Raw genomic sequence first — 18,790 nt, 5'->3', positions numbered from 1 at the left:
GTCTCAGAGTGCCATTAGAGACACATTTTGGGATTTGAAGAGGTGATCTTAAGACATTTAGATTGAACAAGTTCTAGTGGTATAAAATAGCAACGTCATAAATACGTTGCGCTAGTGGCTTGGCTCTGAATAATTTTGAGTGCTGAAGGAATATGGAATGGGCACCTTTTAAGGAATTTAAGAATAGCAGATGAATTCCTCTGTGCATTTTCAGTAGTGCAATTCCTATGGGGTTTCCAAGTGTTGGCAGAATGAAGCAGCTCTCCCAGGTATTTTAAAATAGAAGACCTGCTCGATCTCCTGGTCATATATCCTCCAGGAATGGTTCCTGTGCCATTTGACAAATGCCATGACTCTAGTTTTCTCATAATTCAGTTGGTCTTCCTGGCAATATTGTGTTAGGAAAGCATATGAAAAGCTATGGATACTCTGGATTCAAGTAATTCCAACCTCCGATCTTTCCCCTTATCCTTATAAAGGTACAAGTTAATATTGCTGGCTCACAAAGTAGTTCATAAAGAAGATTCTCCCATTTGCCTGTGGTATCAGATATCAGATAGAGAGGCTAGAGTGAAAGGACCAGTTGAATAGGGAAAGTGAAGCTCTTCCCATTCACTTCAGCAGTCTTTTCACCTGAGCTTTGCAGTTACTAGTGGTCCATCATCACGACACTCCACAGTGTAAGATAAGAGTGCCCTGTTTAAGGCTGGAAATATCTATGCAATGCCTGTCAATTTAACTCAAAAACTTAAAAGTGGAATACCGATATTTTGCCATTGCAAAACTCTGTAAATCTATAAAACATAAATTGAGACATATAGAAGGAGCCAGTACAAGGATTATCAGAGGCAAGGAAAATATAATTTGAAGTGAGTGAATGCTGAGAAAATTACTAACGAGGCCAAAGGAAGGGAGGAGGGAGTAATTGCTATTTTTGGTCTCTTCGCAAGTAAGCAAGCAAACAAAGTTGACCTAAAATTACTGCTTTTCTAGTTCAGAGCATCAGATGTTATTAACATTTCCATTTATTCAAAACAAATGAGACTTGCATATTTTTGCTTTATTTTAAAGATAATTTAAAATATGTCATTAAGCAAGGAAGCACATCTTACAAAGCATCACATCTGTCACATTTAACTTCCAGAAGCAACACAACCACATATACAGAAACATACAAACACACTAGGATCTCTACAAATGCATATAATACATTCATTATTCATCTCTCCCTAGCATTATTAACTATATTTTGCTTGGATTTATTGAGTTCCACTGTACACTGTACACCATCCTCAAGATACAGGTACAACATGCAAGCCGGGAGGAAAAGAAAAGCCTAATCTGGAAAGAGTCTGGATGGAGTGAGGGTGGAAGAACCTCCCTACAACAGATCATTGCTATGAAAAGGATAGCCTGTTAAGAAGAAAAAAATCAGGTGCCAGGTGCTGTTTGTGAGAGAACTTTTGCTGTGAGTAGAAAGTGGAGAAGGAGATATTTAATACTGCAAGAGTCAAGGAAAGGGAAAAGCAGAGGAAAAAGGCTTCTTTCTCACAACCAGAGGAATCACAGAGGTGAGGAGAAGTTTACTGGGATAACAAATATCCTGCCTTTCTGAGATCAGGCAGGAAATGGAAACTGAAGACCCTACTGAAAAAAGAGAGAGAGGAGGTCGACTAAAATATGTTTCTTTTTGCCTTTTTTTTTCATTCTCAACAAACTGACGTAGGACACTCTCTCTCTCTCTCTCTCTCTCTCTCACACACACACACACAAAACCCAGAAATTTAGTAAAAAGACACACATACCTGCTTATTGATTACAATGTATTTTTGTTTCTCAGGCTTTCCCATTTGGGATTACCTCTTCAGGAAAAAATTTTTTGACAGTTTGCATATTGGTAAAACATTGCCATCTTTTAATGAGAACACATTAGGAGGGAAAGAAAGCAATCCTTTCTTATAATTTATTCATTTCTCCTCTTGCCAAATGCGTCTTCTTTCTGATGGATCTTTGATTCTGTATTGCTTCAGGCAATGCCATTTCCTGTGCAGTTCCATCACTCAAGGGATGTATACCGCAATTTGAGGCAAAGTTATAGGCCACCTGTATCTGATCGTCGCTAGTAAGCTTGGATCTTTAGAAGGCTCTCCTAATTTCTAAGAAGAAATTGGAACTGGGATGAGTTCCAGTGCCTTCTTTAAAAAATTTCCACATGTGGAACTTCCAGTTTGGGGCTCTTCAGCAACAGGCCGAAATCTGCAATCGTGCGCGGTTTCAATCTGTGCTCGCCGCTGGAGCACCCCGATCCTTTGGATTCGGGGCTGAAACCACCCCGTAGAGGTGGTGAAGAGGGGGGAGATTGCTAGCCGAGTGGAGGGGAGCTGCATCTCTCCTCCTTGGCTGGTCCAAACTCCCTTCCCCAAAGGCCATTGCAGCAGTGGTCAGAAATGGCCACCTCAAAGAAGAACCCGACTGGATAAGATTGTGCAGGAGGAAGACAAAGAGGAAAGCAGGACAGACCGGGCTAAACAACAGAGAACATCTCAGCAAGGTACCCTGAATCTAAAAGTACCTAGAGGGATACTTCTAAAGGAAGATCTTTAAGCGGCGAAGGAGAGAGAAAAGGAGGTTAAAAACCCATTTTTTACCTTTATAATGATAATTACCAATGGCATGGAAAGAAATTTATATTAATCTATTTTGACACTAATAGGCAACCTTAAGCTGAAATCTAAGTGTCAAAAGGAGAATAAAGATTTTTTTTCTTGGTCATTTTAAAGCCCTAAAAAGGAGAAGAGTGGAGGCAAAAGGGTGGGACTTGGAATAATGGAAAAATGGAGTGCCACCTGGAAAAATAAAGAGGATTAACAGTGAAACTTTGAAAAGACCCCCGAGGATACATTGTAACTGAAATCTTATTAAAAGATACAGTAACCCACGGAAAGGAAAAGTAAAGGAAAGAAACAAGAAGGAACAGTCTGGGATCATTTGGTGATTTTAAAAAAAAGGTTTTGGTTTTTTCTTTCTTTTTCTGTTTTTACTTAAAGTCAATCAGGTGGTTGTTCAAAAGTGTTTAAAATGGCATCACTCCTGGAGGAATTGAAGATGAGTCTTAAAAAACAGAAAGAAGATGCAGAAAGGGGAGGAAGATCCTTTGGCTTCGTATTTGAGTTTTTTGAAATGGAGATCCTGAACTATGAAAAGCAAAAGGAAAAGCTTCAAGAGCAAGAAGAAGGGTGGGACAAGAAGAAGCAATTTTCAATGATCAAATAATGCAAAGTGTGGTAATAAGGGGAAAAAGGGGGAAAGGAGTTAAAAGTTTGAGATCAAAGGGAACAGCCAAAAAGAAAAATAGTCTGAAAAAGAAGTATAACAGCAAGGAGAAGCAGAAAAGAAAACTACAGAAGGGAAAATTAGAGAGAGAAGGGTATAAAAAAGGGGATGAGAAAAAGGGGAAGAAGATAGAAAGGGAAAAAACTTATGAGGGACAAAAACAGGAAATAAAGAAAAAAGGGAAACGTACTAGGATTAAAGGTATTTGCTCAGCTAGAAAACACAGAGACAATGGTTAAATTAAGTTAAAAGTGAGGATTCTGCAAAGGTACAAAAGATAGTGTTATGACAGTAGAATACTGTAATGAGTTAGAAACAAAATAAGTAAATAAACTATGAGATAAAACTGTATTGTTATGTAAATGGTATGTTTATTTATAATTAATGCAATAATAAAGAAGAGAGGGAAACATTGCAATTGTTTCTAAAGATTGATAAAATATTGAAAAGAAATGTGAAAGATTTATAAGGAAATTTATACCAGTTATTAGAATGAATTTGAATAATTATTTTGCTTATTAATAGTAAATAATTTATAAGATAAAACTGTATAACTATCCAATGGTATGCTTATTAACAGTTAAGTAATAATGAAGAAGGGAGGAAAACATTTCAATTGTTCTCAAAGATTGATACCGTGTTTCTCATATAATAAGGCTGGGTCTTACTTTTTTTTGTGAAAAGAAACGTGAAAGATTTACAAGGTTCATACCAGTACTAGAATGATTTTGAATAACTATTTGGTTTACTAAAGTTTATATATATATATATATATATATATATATATATATATATATATATATATATATATATATATATATATATATATATATATATATATATATATATATTGTTTTTGCTATGTTTTTAGAATTTTTCTTTTTACATTTTCAAGGGGAAGTACCAAGCAGAGTCTGAATGATGAGATTTACATGATATAAAATAGATACTAGAAATATGAATGTTATAATTTTAGAATGCACAAATTCAATGTTTAATGAGATTTCATATGATAATAACAATAAGATTTAAAGGTGTTGCACTTCGACTGGCAATCATAGGTGGAATTTTGCTTCTTAAGAATGTTGGAAGAGAACATATGAAATTGTAAACAAGACAGATGAAAGTATAAGTACAATGAATAAAAAGATATAGAAATTTAGGTAAAAGAAATACAATTGAATAAGAAGAAAATGAGATAACCATAAAAGATAATTAAGAGAAGTAAAGGGAGAAATAGTGAGAAGTTGGAAAGAGTAATAAGATATGAAGTTGAATACATAAGATGAATATGCATATGAAATTTTGTCCGTATGGAAATGTGATAACCCGGAACCATGCTGTACTCAAATAAGATGTTTTATTTGTTTTGTTAAAACTCAATAAAACTTTATTAATTTTTTTTCCAGATGTGCATCTCAACACTCATAATTTGGAAAAATAATTTAAAAATATTCTTTGTTTTTGTGCATTGGAGTCAGTGTTGGCCCCTGGATTAGTTCCTGCAGTTTTCTTGGCAAAGTTTCAGATGTGATTTGCCTATGCCTGATTCATAGAACTATGAGAGTGAGACTCATGTAGCTGGATTTGTGCCCAAGGCTGGACTCATGGTCTTGGGTTGCTAGCTTGATGCCTTAATTACTACAACCCAATGGGTTCAAATTTGGAAAAGACTTTCAAAATAATCTGGCAGTTAGCTCCCACCCATGAGCCTCATAGTTCCTGTATTTTCTATATTTTCTGGAAGAAGGCAAGGAAGCTCCCACAGGCACTGATTCCACCATGCCAAAATAACACAGAAATTAGTTAGGTTTGGAGAGACTGGTCCCTCTGCTCTTCAGGAGGCAACTTGCAGTACCTTCACATTCCATTTTGTGGAGATAGCATATAAAGGAGCACCTACTCTCTAAATCCTTCTGGATGCAGGTGTCAGCATTCCATTGAATTTTCCCTCCTCAAAAGTCCTCTGTACAAAGAATTTTATGAAGTCCATGGGGTGCAAAAATATAAAGGTTCACCTTCTCATTGCTGACATGTCAGTCCAGGTTGGACTCTTGTATGCTTACACTAGTATTAAGAAAAAATGTTGTATTCTACATATTTAAAATAATGCACTTAGACAAATGACTGTGACTGTCCTGTGTGGAGCCACAGCTATCCAAGTTCAGCTCTGGTTTGCTTCTTTCATTTCTAATTTTGTAAAAAGATTTTCCTGGGGGTTCCTGTTTTCCTGCACTGAACTGGCAGTCCTTTGGATGTCTTGGTGTTCAGGGCAGGATTACACATTGCTCAGCCAACAGGAATTCTTTAGTGAATCCTTGTGCATTCCCATTATCAGACTCACAGAAAAAACATCAGAAACAAATAAAGGAATTTGCAATAAGAAGCAAGAATACAATTTAAATAGAAATGGTCCTAAATTAAATTAATTAAATTAAAATCAGAATCCATTTTTACACATGAAGAAAATTAAGAACTTTTTTCACTCTCAAAAATAAAATAAAAAAGTAAATGTGTTATATGTATATATTTCTTTTTCACACCCATACATCTGGAAGCTAAACCTAATATGCTGATCTTGTTTACATACACTGAGTGCAACAAGGGAGCTATTGTTCCATGGTAGAATCCCACAAAGTTGCTCCAAATATACAGTAATAGCAGCACAATTATTAACATGGGAAAGACCTAGTTTGGTCCTTTTGACTTTTAATTATGAGGTTTGAAAATGTGCTTTCTTAATGTAGGGAAGTGTGATACAAAGAGCTCTTCCAAATAAAGGCCTCCTTTTGATTTTTAATCACACAGTACCATAACCACTGCATGCAACTGAATTACATTTCTATTCCAGTTCCATTTTAGCCACGGTTACAAATCTCAATACTGCCAATCAAGTTCCTCTTTTGAAATGGAAAAGTATTGCTATTTTGCACTTCATTCCTATCTCAGCCAGATGTTGACTTCTATCAGTGCCCTATCACTGGGTATTATTTTTGGAACATCCCCTCACTTCCTGTTCCTTCTTGAATGCAGTCAAGTATCATAGTTCTGAACAGCCTCACTCTGCTCCATGCTCTCTTTCCCTCCTTCTGCCAAGCATTTTTTTGGATAATAGAATATAGAATCTGGCCAAATTACAGAGCAAATCTCCCCTTCCCCCATTTCCTTTTAAAATAGATCATGTTTACTTAAAGGCCAGTTGAGTAGTTTCTTGCAATCTTTCCATCAACAAGCTCCAACATTCTCTTTGTGGAATACCCATTAGAGACACATTGGTATGCCAGCATGGCATCACTAAGTGGTTTCACAATGACTCCTATGGGTATGAGCCACAGTACTAACAGCCCACCTGTTTTCTTGCTTGAAAACACCAATTCTCCTTCACATACAGTACAACTACTCCAACCTTTTCTCATAGCAAGATATATATACATACAAAACCCTGGGTTAGCAATGCATTTGTGGGCCAGGAAGGTTTAGCATTTTTAAGATACAAAGTTTCATTAACATCAACAACACTGAACAGAAGAATGGATAATGAAAAGAGTTTAGACTAGTATTATTGGTTCTCTTCGAGGGTGATACTAACAGGGTGATACTGCAGTTCTCTAAGTTCCACTGTCTACCAGCATTGAGATAGAAAGGAGTAGGTTTGATTAACTGAAAAGCTGAAAGTTCTACATATAATATGATCATATCAATCACATTTAATATTAGCACATAGCTGAAAACAATGAAGACAACCAAAATGAACCTCAAGTGAATTTTAACCTGGATTTAGAAGAATAGGTAATGAATAAGCTCAAAGATATCTACGAGGAGAGAGGGCTAGTCACCGTCAAAGCCCCACCAGTTTTTACTTGCATTATTACACTTTAACTTTTTTGATCCTCTTCCCCCAGAATATGTCCATGGATCAGATGATGGTTTGCAAGATAATTTGACTACATATCTTTATTGATTGATCTGCTCTTCCAAACTCCATAACAAATTACATGCATGTGCAAACACACACTCAGACACACAGGGAATATTTGATAAAGAGCTAATATTTTAATAAAGGAGGAAAAAGGCTTACAGCCAATTTTAAAAAAAACTATGTAAATTGAAAATCCATAGGAAATAAATGTAATAGTCAATAAATTAAAAGTAGGACAGTGGCAGCCATGTATTATTAATGTTATTCAATGTTATAACACTAAACAGGTTTGTTGTTTCTCATTTAAGAGGCACTAGGAATAAGGCTGTGAAAGCATCCTAATAGTTTAGTTCCAATGTACTTTGGTTTACTTATGAGCAAAGTTAAAATAGGAAGAGCCTACAAATCCAGACTTTAGATTTGATTAAAAGTTCATGTTGGACAGTTTTCCAGAGTATAATTAACCATTGTCAATGAACATAGCTATGTTGCAAAATGAAGCAATAATAGAAGGGACAGAACATGTATTTTACAGATGAACAATTAAAACCACAATGTTTAGCTTTCTTAGCTACAGAGAATATGAAATTAACTGCTTTGGAAAAAAGTTGAATAAAATATTGGATAAAACACATTGTCTCTGATGAGACTTCAGCTACTATAGTGGAATATATTATAAAGTGGGTGGTTTTTTTCATTAGTGCATCAGAGGTATATAGCCTCTTAAAATGCAATTCTGTTTAACAAAAGGGGCAGATAAATCATATAAAACAAGTCAGGTAGTTGTTCAAGTGTCCATTAATAGGCACCAATAAAATTAGCTTGACATTCCAATTAATTACATTAACTAAATTCCATAGGTATGGATTTATAGATGTATCTGTGCTTTTTTGTAAAGGCAGGGTTGCTTGTGAAATTCCATGTTAGTAAGTTTTTTCAGCTCAAAGCTTAAATTCTCTAACCCTGTATTTATTCTGTGATATGATAATTTATCAATTATGGGATAAAATTCTTCTATTTCTATAAGATGGTATCATCATCATCATCATCATCCCAATGTTCATATATTTTAAACATATAAATGTTGAATATAAGAAATGTTATAATACATAATCATTTTTATACATTCAAAACTCAGTAAGAAAAATATTCATTATGAAATCAATGTAGGACAAGAAGTAGCAGATTAATATCAGTCATGAAAGACCAGGATCACATGTAAAGTTCCAATTAAACTTATTTACTATTAATCATGCCAATGCACATGAATCTACTCAACTAAAGGTTAGCACTATATTGGCATTAGATAAGGCTCAACAGAATTCAAAAGGGGTGGAGTTAATCCATTTGTGGCTACGTAGAGACTCTAGGCTTTTCCTTTTTTGACTTCGCCCTCAGGTTTTGTAACTTCTTCTCCTACAAACAGTAAGGCAAAACACTGCCCAAGGGTAGTTTCCAGGGGTGGGCTTCAAATTTTTTTAGCAACCAGTTCTCTGCCTGGTTGCTGGGTGGGTGTGGTGGGTGTGGCCTAGTTGGCCTCCTGCACCATGTCGGGGGCGTTTTCATCCTCTCCGGGCTCTGGAGGCTTTCCTCGAGTCTATGGGAGGGAGAAAACAGGGTCCCCAGGCTCCAGAGGCCCTCTGAAGGCCAGAAACGGGTCTGTTTCTGGCCTTCTGGAGCCTCCAGGAGACCTGTTTTTCCCCCATCCACGAGCCTCCACACAGGCCCTGCACTTACCTGGCATCCAAAACAAGCTGCATGGAGACTCCTGCGAGGAGAGGGGCAAGTTGGATGAGGCCAGCCAGGGGTGGGATTTGCTGGTTCACCGAACCAGCCATAAAATTAGCTACCGGTTAGCTAAGGGTTTGTCCAAACCAGAGCAAACCGGTAATAGCCCACCCCTGGTGGTTTCAAGAAGCTAACATAATGGCTTAATGAAAATCATTTTTTTCCAATATATAAAACAAATATTATACAGATTTTTTTTAAAAAGAAAAACTTCACCTACTATGTGGAAACAAAGTTATATAAGTTTGGTTAACAACATGTAAACTAGGACCATCACTTTCAAAGTCAAATCATTGCCTTCCCAGAACCCAGGAAAACATCTTTCACTGCATCCTCTAAGACAGCAGCTCTCGAAGTATTATCTGGGGACACTGAAGGTCTCCAAAACTCTTTTATCCACAAAGTCAAATAATTAAATATTTGAAAATTTCTCAGCTTTAATTTTTAGTACAACAAATATTGATATATATATATTTGAATAATCCTTGACTTATGTTTGTAATGGAGGATGGAATTGTGATTGAAAGTCACTGTTGTCATAAGTCAAGGCATCCATATGACTGAAAGTAATTTTCCAGCCTGTTTTGCAGTGATCATTAAGCAAATGCCACAGTAATTAAGCAAATCAATTTGTTGCTGGAAACTGACAAAAAACATAGTGAATTGCAGTCATGTGTGGATCCTCAATCATTTTTAAGAATGTAAAGGTTTGAGAACTGCTGCTCCAAGATATGCTTAATGGGAAAAATTGAGACACACAAATCTAGCCAATGGACTACCTGCTTTTTCTCACTACCGTGTTTCTCACAAAATAAGGCCGGGCCTTATTTTTTTTGGACCCCTGAAAAAACAGCTAGGCCGTCTTTTTGGGGGTGACTTAATTTCCTCCCCCACCTAGAGCGGCCCATACGCACGTACCTTGCCGCGAGGCCGCTTCAATCGGCCGACAAAAGCTCCCCGAAGGCAGAGTCCCCAGCTGCTTCAGGGCGTGGCGTGGCTGCCCGTGTCCCTTCGCCTTTAGGCAGTCTCTTTCGGGCGATGGAAGCTCCCCAAATGCAGTCACCAGCCACTTTGATTGGCTGGTAGAAGCGGCCTTGGGTCGAGCACACACACACACACACACACACACTCCCCTTGCTACGAGGCTGCTTCTATTGGCAGATGAAAGCTCCCTTGAAGGCAGAGTCCCCAGCCACTTCAGGGCGAGGCATGGCTGCCCATGTCCCTTCACCTTTAGGCAGTCTCTTTTGGGTGATGGAAGCTCCCCAAATGCAGTCACCAGCCACTTCAATCGGCCGGTAGAAGCAGCCTCGTAGCGAAGGGAGTGTGTGTGTGCGCTCGCCCCGAGGCCGCTTTCACCGGCCGATCAAAGTGGCTGGTGACTGCATTTGGAGAGCTTCCATCGCCCGAAAGAGACTGCTTAAAGGCGAGGGGACACGGGCAGCCACGCCTTGCCCCAAAGCAGCTGGGGACTCTGCCTTCAAGGGAGCTTTCGTCTGCTGATAGAAGCGGCCTCGTGGTGAGGGGAGTGTGTGTGTTTGTGTGTGTGTGTGTGTGTGTGCGCGCGCTTGCCCCGAGGCCTCTTCTACCAGCCAATCGAAGTGGCTGGTGACTGCATTTGGGAAGCTTCCATCGCCCGAAAGAGACTGCCTAAAGGCGAGGGGACATGGGTAGCCACGCCATGCCCTGAAGCGGCTGGGGACTCTGCCTTCAGGGAGCTTCTATCGGCTATCGGGGTATTCTAGCCTAGGCTACCTGCAGGGCATTCCTAAAGGCAAGTTTTCTCCCCATCCCCCGCCCTTCCCCTGCCCATTTCTCTTCACTTCGTGTAGTTCTAACGAATGATGTGAGAAATGGCGGGGAAACGCATGGTTTAAATAGGCCTAAATTTTGGGGGCGGGGCTTAATTTCACCTCATGCCTAGAAATCATGCTGGGCCTTCCTATTGGTGGAGGCTGTATTGTTGGAGAAACACAGTATTATTAAAAATAGGTTATAAAAAGCACATGTTAGTCAGGGATCACTGAGGTGGCTGGCTGCCTCTGTAAAAGGAATTTTTTTGGGCAGTGTTATCTTTACTCGCGGGATGTCTGAATGCTGGTAGGCATTTGGGGGAAGCTCCTTTCTTGTCCCTGCATGGTTTATTTGCTCACGGGAATCAAGCCGCCAACCTCAGTGGTGCACAGACCCAGAGTGACCCCCTTACATTGTTATAATTTACAGAATATAATTCAATATAGATTTTATTTTACCATAGCTCCAAACATCTGTCTGGTGTGTGAATTTCCTATAATGTATACATTCAAGAGCCATCCATTTTATTGGCATCTAGAATGAAAAAAGGGGGGAAATAAAATCAGTTAGCAAGCATATTTCCCTATTAAATGTCTTTCAAATCAAAGTGAAAAATGAGATTTTCAATTTCATATTCCAAAAGTATTGCCATTGGTCATCCTTTCAAAGATACCAGTTTCCTTACCTGATACCTCAACGCCTTCAACAATGGCAAAATTTCTAATGTATCTACCTCATTTGAGGTACGTTGGTTGAAAAAGTTTTTCCCTAGGATGCACTATTTCACCCAGTCAAAGAGTTCAGACATAAGAGTTTTTGTTAGTGTACTGATTACACCCCTGGAGCAGGAACAAATATTTTATGTCTCTAAAAAGTAGAACTTAGATATATATGAGCCATGGCCTCTGAAACAAAATTGACTCAAAAAGGCACATTTTTAAGGTAAGTTCTGGTTGGTACACATTATAAATTATAGATTAACAGGTAAAAGAAAGTGGATAGACATTAACATTAAGGATTAGCTGTATTTTGACTTGATTTTTTTAAAAATAAATGTAGGGAAGAGAAACTTGGTTCATGAAAGCAATAAATATGCATTCATTAATTTTTTAAAAATCTTTTTTTTTTTTAACCATGATCACTTTCCCATTTTATGTTGGGTGTTAATGGCCTGGTCTATTTTATGAATTTAAAGAAACCTACCTTTCCACCATCAGCACTATATTCCTTCTCATCACCTTCCAGTAGCCTAGCCAGGCCAAAGTCTGTGATCTTCACATGATTTGGAGACTTCACCAAGACATTTCGTGCTGCTAAATCTCGATGAACCAGTCTCCTCTCTTCCAGGTACATCATTCCCTAACAAGCAAAACCACGAAAATGTGTTTGTTATATAATGGTTATCTGTGTAATAGGTATTAGAGCTGTCTTACAAGCAGCCATTTATTTATTTATTTCATCCATTTCCACCGTTTTTCAGGTTTGTTTATTTATTTACTATATATAACTAATGAATCTGTTTTCCTCCATTCAATCACATCTGGTTCTCAGCCTGGAAAAGTTCCTACAATTTTTTTGGCAAGGTTTTTTAGAAGTGGCTTGCCATGGCCTCCTTTTTTAGGGCTGAGAGAAAGTGACTGGCTCAAAATCACCCAGCTGGCCTTGTGCCCAAGGAGGAACTAGAACTCCTGAACTCCCAATTTCTAGACTGTTGTGTTAACTACTACATCCAACTGGTTCTCTTAATGGAATAATATACAAAATATAATGTGTGATTAGATAGGCTTTTTAAAATTTCTTAAACATAGCCATGAATTGTATCAGGATATTTCAGGAGGGAACTTCATAAGATTGCCACAAAGAAAGCCCTTTTCTGGTGACTGCCCACTAGTTGATTATGGTGATGTGCTATTGCCCAGGGGCTTCAAACAATCTTATTCAGCAAATTCACTTGGGTATAGGAGATCCTTCAAGTAAACTGGATTGAAACTGTTTTGATTTATTTTTAATATTAAATATTGCACCACAAAACAAACTTACAAGCAGTATACTTCATACAAAACAAGTTTAATGTGATCTGATTATTTCTTCCACCTGTCCCCACAGATATAAAAGAGCCACATTTTAGGCAATTTCTGAGTCAGCTTGAAAGGCAGTCTCATATACAGATTATAAAAGTCAATTCTAGATGTAATTAGATCATGCAAAATTGAGATCACATCACTTGACCTAGTTGAGTTCAGAGCTGATGAACTAAAACAGATAGAAAAACACCTCTAGCAGCAGTATTTATCCAAATAGGACAAGTCCAGAAGGACTTTGTGTTACAATCTGGTCCTTCAGGAAAAGTATTTCAGGAAAAATGAAGTCCTATTAAATACCAGTTTAATTATTGAAGTTATACTTGCCATTTTCCATATCTAAGTTTTAGCTTTTTTATTCTCAATATATCTAATATTGCCTCTAAACACTGTTTATGAGATCCATAATCTTCCTGGAATTGTTGATACTGCAGTCCAAACTTCAGAACACCATCAGTTACTGGCTTGACATAGATACTATGTGATATTATAGCATGTAAAATAAAATAGAATACTGTGCTAAAGACCACTGGGTAGATCATTTTCCCCCTCCCCTTTCATCCCACTCCCCAATTTATTCTGAATGATTTTACAAAGTTTTAGAGCTAATTAGCCTTAGAGGATAGAAGAGGAAATCAGTCTTCCAATTTTACAAGTAGCAGAGGAGGCGGCAGAATGCCAGCACCAGAAACCCTTGAGATGTATGGTTAAAATCAGCCACAAGGCTTTGAAAACATGAATCCTCTTCCAAGAAAACTAACATTGCTACCTAACAATCCATTAGTGTAGTTTGTTTTTTATTTATTATAGTGTCCTTTTCTTCTCAGTTCAGTGACAATCTCCTTCTTTCACATCTGTATCTACAGAGACATGCTGATGTCTTCAGCATAAAATAGCCCCCCAAATTCTCAATACTGAATTGGTTTAATCCAAACACTCTTGATTAGCTTACAGTTATTGAATCACAGAATTCAAGGGGTGTTGGAAGGGATTCTAGTTTAGACCATCAAGTAGGAATGCAAATTAAAGCATCCCAACAGATATCTAGCGTCTCCACATCAGCAAATCCTATGAAAGGGTAATTGGTTGCAATGTGAAACTGTCTGATTGGGTGTAACCAAAAATACTTTTAAAAGACGCTAATTCCTCACAGGCAAGGTTTTCAGAATAAAGGGCACACCAAACTGAGCAACAAAAGCTACCCTAAACAAAGCATATCATGACTTAATCTTAAGAGATTCAGAATGGTAACCATAACAGTGCAGCAATGTGAGAGTCAAGATCCCAGGTAGTGCAGTGATAAATGGGATAGCTTAGGCCCACATTCTCTGTCAGGGTTACTATAGGAACTTTGAATCAGTTAATATCTCTTAGTCCAATCTTATCTCATTGGAAGACTGTCATGGGGGGGGGGGGAGTAAATGTAGGGAATAAAACCTTTTGTAACAAATGGAATATTAAAATAATTAATGCAAAAGGCCTCCAAATATTTCTTTCTTTTTTCATTTTTTTTAACTAAGTTGTGGTTTAATAGGGCTCTATATATGCAGATACTTAAAAACTGTACATCGCTGCCCTTGTGACCTTCAGCACATTATTTCATGCTATGCCTCAAAAGCATTTCTATTACACTAAGCTACTTGAAAATAAAAGTTACCAAGATAATTGCACAAATTGTTTTTAAAAGAAAAATTACATTTCTAGAAGTATAAGTATAGATAAATATAGCTGTGTTGCAGGAAAACAGGTTGATGGCTATTATAAAGATATTTTACTAGGTGTTCTGAAGAAGAAATTTATATGAAGGTTCTTGAAATAAATAAAGAATAATAATCAGAATTTTGCTCATGTTTTCATTTATTACAATAGATTTTACAGTATTTGACTTGAAGAGGGTTAAAAAAATACTTTGGACAAAAAATACACTATATTATTTTCACATGGCTTTAATGGGACAAAACAAGCACATTCTCTCTTGCCAGTTGCAAATCAATGCTGCTAGCTATTCAATGGCAGAGATATAGAAAATTGAAGGATTAGCCTTTCTGATATCAAACCTAAATCTCTAAAACACACAGACACACAGAAACACACACAAAGGGTGAGATGTTGGAGATCTATACAGTATGCACCTCATAAGCAAAAAATAGCAGATAGGTTTAGATAGTCCCTGGAGCCAAATATTAACATGGTAGAACCACAAATATGTCAAGACTCTACAGTCTAATTAGGCCACAATCCACCCAGAAGTAGTCCTGTGGAAATTAACAAGTGCTGAATTAGTAATGAGAAACTTGGAGTAAAGGACATGCAGAAACATGCAAAATAGAATACCAATATTTAACTGGATTTTTCTATCCTCCTTTTTGTTTAATATGCAAAATTCTAATTCAGCATTATTCTTTAACTTTGTTCCCTGTTTGCTTCTCCATTCATTTATTTGTTTTAAGAAGGCATCGCATCTCTGGTTCTGATGGGCCTATAGCCAAATGTAGATGGATAGGAATGAGAAAATCAGCAAACAGGACAGACAGGTGGATGCATTGATAGTGGAAGCACATGAGGTCATAAGATCAGTGTCAGATAAACAGCATGCAGTAGTCTACCATTCCTCCTAACTCACTATTTGATGCAAGAAGCTCCCCTTTGCTCATGGGCAGCAGTTATCTTGTAACAGTGCAGTTCTTTACTCTAAACATATTTAATTTAGCTTCCATTCCAAGATAATGGCAAATAGTAAACACTTTACTATTGCATCTCGTCTTAAAAACTGTCACAGTAAACTACATATTGATTTTTCTCAGCATCCTATTAAGGAAGTTTGAGAGTGTCTGAGCACACACAAAAATAAACAAAAGTACTGTTATACTAAAACTCAAAACAAAATTGGTCAAAATAAAGAAGCCAGAAAAGGAAGGTTAAGCTATTTACTGTTGTTCACTGAGGCTGTTGTTTAGGTATCTCTTGCCTTGGGTGTTTAATTTGACATTTCAAGCATGATAAACATGGCATTACATCTCCCTTTACAGGAAGCATAAACAATTAAGCAATCTATGAATTTTATGGAATAAATTTACATATATACAAGCCAAAAAACACATAAGAATTCCAAGGAAATATTCCTGCAATAACAAAAAATAATCACAATGGAAATCTGGGCCTATTCAGTCTTCAAATATTCTGAAATGTATGACATGAGGGGATAGTCATGGTGAATCCTAGTTTAAATATGTTTGAATAAGGGTAAATTTGAAAACTAAAGAAAACCTCGGCAAAAACAATGCTGCCACCTTCTCACTCGCAATATTTTCTGAAGAAAATATTAGGCTAAGCAGAATTCAAGAGTGGAAGATTTTAACCTATTAATTTATTTTTTAGATCTAATAACAATTACAAGCTAGATAATAACTGAAGCGCAAACTTAACTTACTGCTATGAAAAATATTGGACTTTCATGGTTTTTATATTTGAATGTAGGAATTCTTCAACTTACAGAATATCTCTCTTCTCAAGGCAAGGACATATCTTTTCACAGGTAGTTACAAAATTCCTAAAAGATGTGTTAGGCCAGGAAAACTGCTAATATGCCATGAGGAATAAATTATTTGAAAGATATAATTTTCTTTCACATAAAGATTCCTAGAGAAAGCAAACTACTATATGACCAGTAGACTCTTTCAATTAATCTTCAACTATGGCTAGGTATAAAGTAGGGCCAGAATTATCTGTCAACATTGACAGTAGTACCTAATGTAGGTAGTTATTTTCTTGGTATCTCTTTGTCATCCTTTCCTTTCTTGTAGCAGCAGTAACTAATCTGTTAAATGCTGTCATTTATCATCAGACTTTTGGTCAAAATGTAAATTAAAAGCATATATCTACCACTTGCCTTCTAACTGACACATAAGAATGAGCTCAAACTATAATACTGCTCATCATTATCAAGTTTTCCTTGCTGAGCATATCATTACAAGGACAACTGCTGCTGAAATCCTCCAGTATTGAATCATTCCTTGAAACAGAGCCTAAAGACATTAAAAAGTCAAGCACACATCGCCAGCAGTTGTAATAAAAGTCATATTGAGGTACTATCATTGGAATCTTCACATGAAAAAAATAATATATTAAATAGCAAGAACAGCCAATATATAGTTATCTCAAATTGCCCTTCTAAAAGAGGACAAATCCACAACTTCTCTTTTCTTTTGATTTGTTTACACTGACATAAGCAACAGAATCAAAATACTAGGGTTGAAATCCCAGCCTACATCTGATGTGGCAAAGGAGCACAAAGTTACTTCATGCTCTTTTCTTATATCATCCACATATGATTTGCCAGGATCTGGGAGAAAAATGAAACGCAGCAATAACTAGGGACCTGTCCCCACCCCCCCCCCCCCCAAAAAAAACCAGGCAAGAAAGAAAGGACTATTTTCTTCCATCTACTGTTTTAATGCTCCCAGGAATCACCATCATTTTCCTTCTTCTTCAGGAGGGTTAAACTGTAAAAGCAATATGGCTTTTTGTAACTAGGAAAGGAAAATGCACAACTGAGAAACTGAGGGAGTCTTTTCTCTTCCCCCCTTTTAAATATTACACATAATTGACAAGCAATGTGGCATTCTTTCTAAAATGGTAGAATAAATGTTGGAATGACAATAACTTGGAGGGGGTGATGAGGCTTTTCCCTAAAACAAAATACTGAATTCTCTATTCCTTTTGTTAAAAGAGGCATTGATACTGATGGGCGTTCTTTTTTCTCTTTTATTTAATAGACGCAAAATCCCAGTCCCAGTGGCTACATGGTGTAGGTTCATGAACCCAGTTATTAACCCAGGTAACCATGCAGTAATCCAATTCTGTTCAGGAATCCATATGATTACCTGGAGGTAAGCAATGATTACAGGAAAGGAGCCTTTTCATGAGCAGCAAAAATAATGCTGATGAACATCCCATTCCCCTGGAAAAAAATGCCTAAATTGAAACTGCAAAACACATATTCACAGGGGAAATTAATGGATTTTCAGACCAGTTTGCATCCATGTTTACCCTAAGGTAATTTAGCTGCTATGTGCTACATGACTAAAACAAACCATTTATAAAAATAATTTCAGAACAGTAGATCCACAAATCAGTATTAACAATAACTATAATACAGTCCTGTGCATTTTTACTGGAAGCACAGAAGTAAAAAAGACAAATGTTGTCTTGAGTTGACTTAGCAAGCAGTTAGCAAACATTTAGATACTTCTAATAATTGAATAAAGAAGGAATGGAGATAAGAAGGAGTTAAAGAATGATTCAAGATGGTGGAAGATTGAGAAAAGGGGAATAGGAGGTGATTTAGCTGAGTCAGCTTATAGCCTATTAATTATGTGAATGCAACATAGAAATGTGAACAGTCATTTAAATTCCATTTGTACTGTAGCTTGCAGAAAATCAACAATTCTGAATTGCAGAAATCTAGACAATTACCTGATACTTTGTAGACAATAAGAGGGAGTTTTCTCTGCTGCCATGTAGTTAGTATTCATCCAGATTTTGCACCACAGACCTTGTAGCTCAAACTTAAGAGATAAAAGCTACATCTTTTAGCATTTGGGAATTATCCTGAATTTCCTGGCAGTGTAAGAGCAACAGTTCTAGGAACTCAACCTTAAACAAAGCCTTAGACTCAGGGGTGGGATTCAAATTTTTTAACAACCGCTTCTGTGGGCATGGTTAGGTGGCGTGGCTAGGTGGGCATGCTAGGTGGGCATGGCCACATGACTGGGTGGGCATGGCTGATTTTCCTTTTCCTTCTCCTTCTTCTTCTTTTTGCAGCACCCCCCCCCATTTTTTTTGCTTCCTGGGCCTCAAGGAAGCCTCCTGGGGG

The 18,790-nt window shown here is 37.2% G+C and overlaps 1 protein-coding gene across 4 annotated transcripts in view; it reads right to left on the bottom strand.

Annotated features, from left to right (window-relative positions):
• The window catches only part of ERBB4 (erb-b2 receptor tyrosine kinase 4), a 942,903-nt gene that overhangs the window by 59,201 nt on the left and 864,912 nt on the right, over nt 1–18,790 (bottom strand). For all 4 annotated transcript variants that reach the window (XM_087949416.1, XM_087949418.1, XM_087949415.1 and 1 more), the window contains exons 21-22: nt 12,038–12,193; nt 11,293–11,368 (exon numbers count right to left, since the gene is read on the bottom strand). In XM_087949416.1, coding sequence (XP_087805542.1) covers nt 11,293–11,368; nt 12,038–12,193 — 232 coding nt within the window. The remainder of the gene's footprint in view (nt 1–11,292; nt 11,369–12,037; nt 12,194–18,790) is intronic.

Source organism: Notechis scutatus, chromosome 1, assembly GCF_049901735.1.
Source record: "Notechis scutatus isolate UNSWTSFEM ecotype Mainland chromosome 1, rNotScu1.2, whole genome shotgun sequence".
Classification (NCBI taxonomy): domain Eukaryota; kingdom Metazoa; phylum Chordata; class Lepidosauria; order Squamata; family Elapidae; genus Notechis; species Notechis scutatus.
This window is presented reverse-complemented; position numbering and strand designations above follow the sequence as displayed.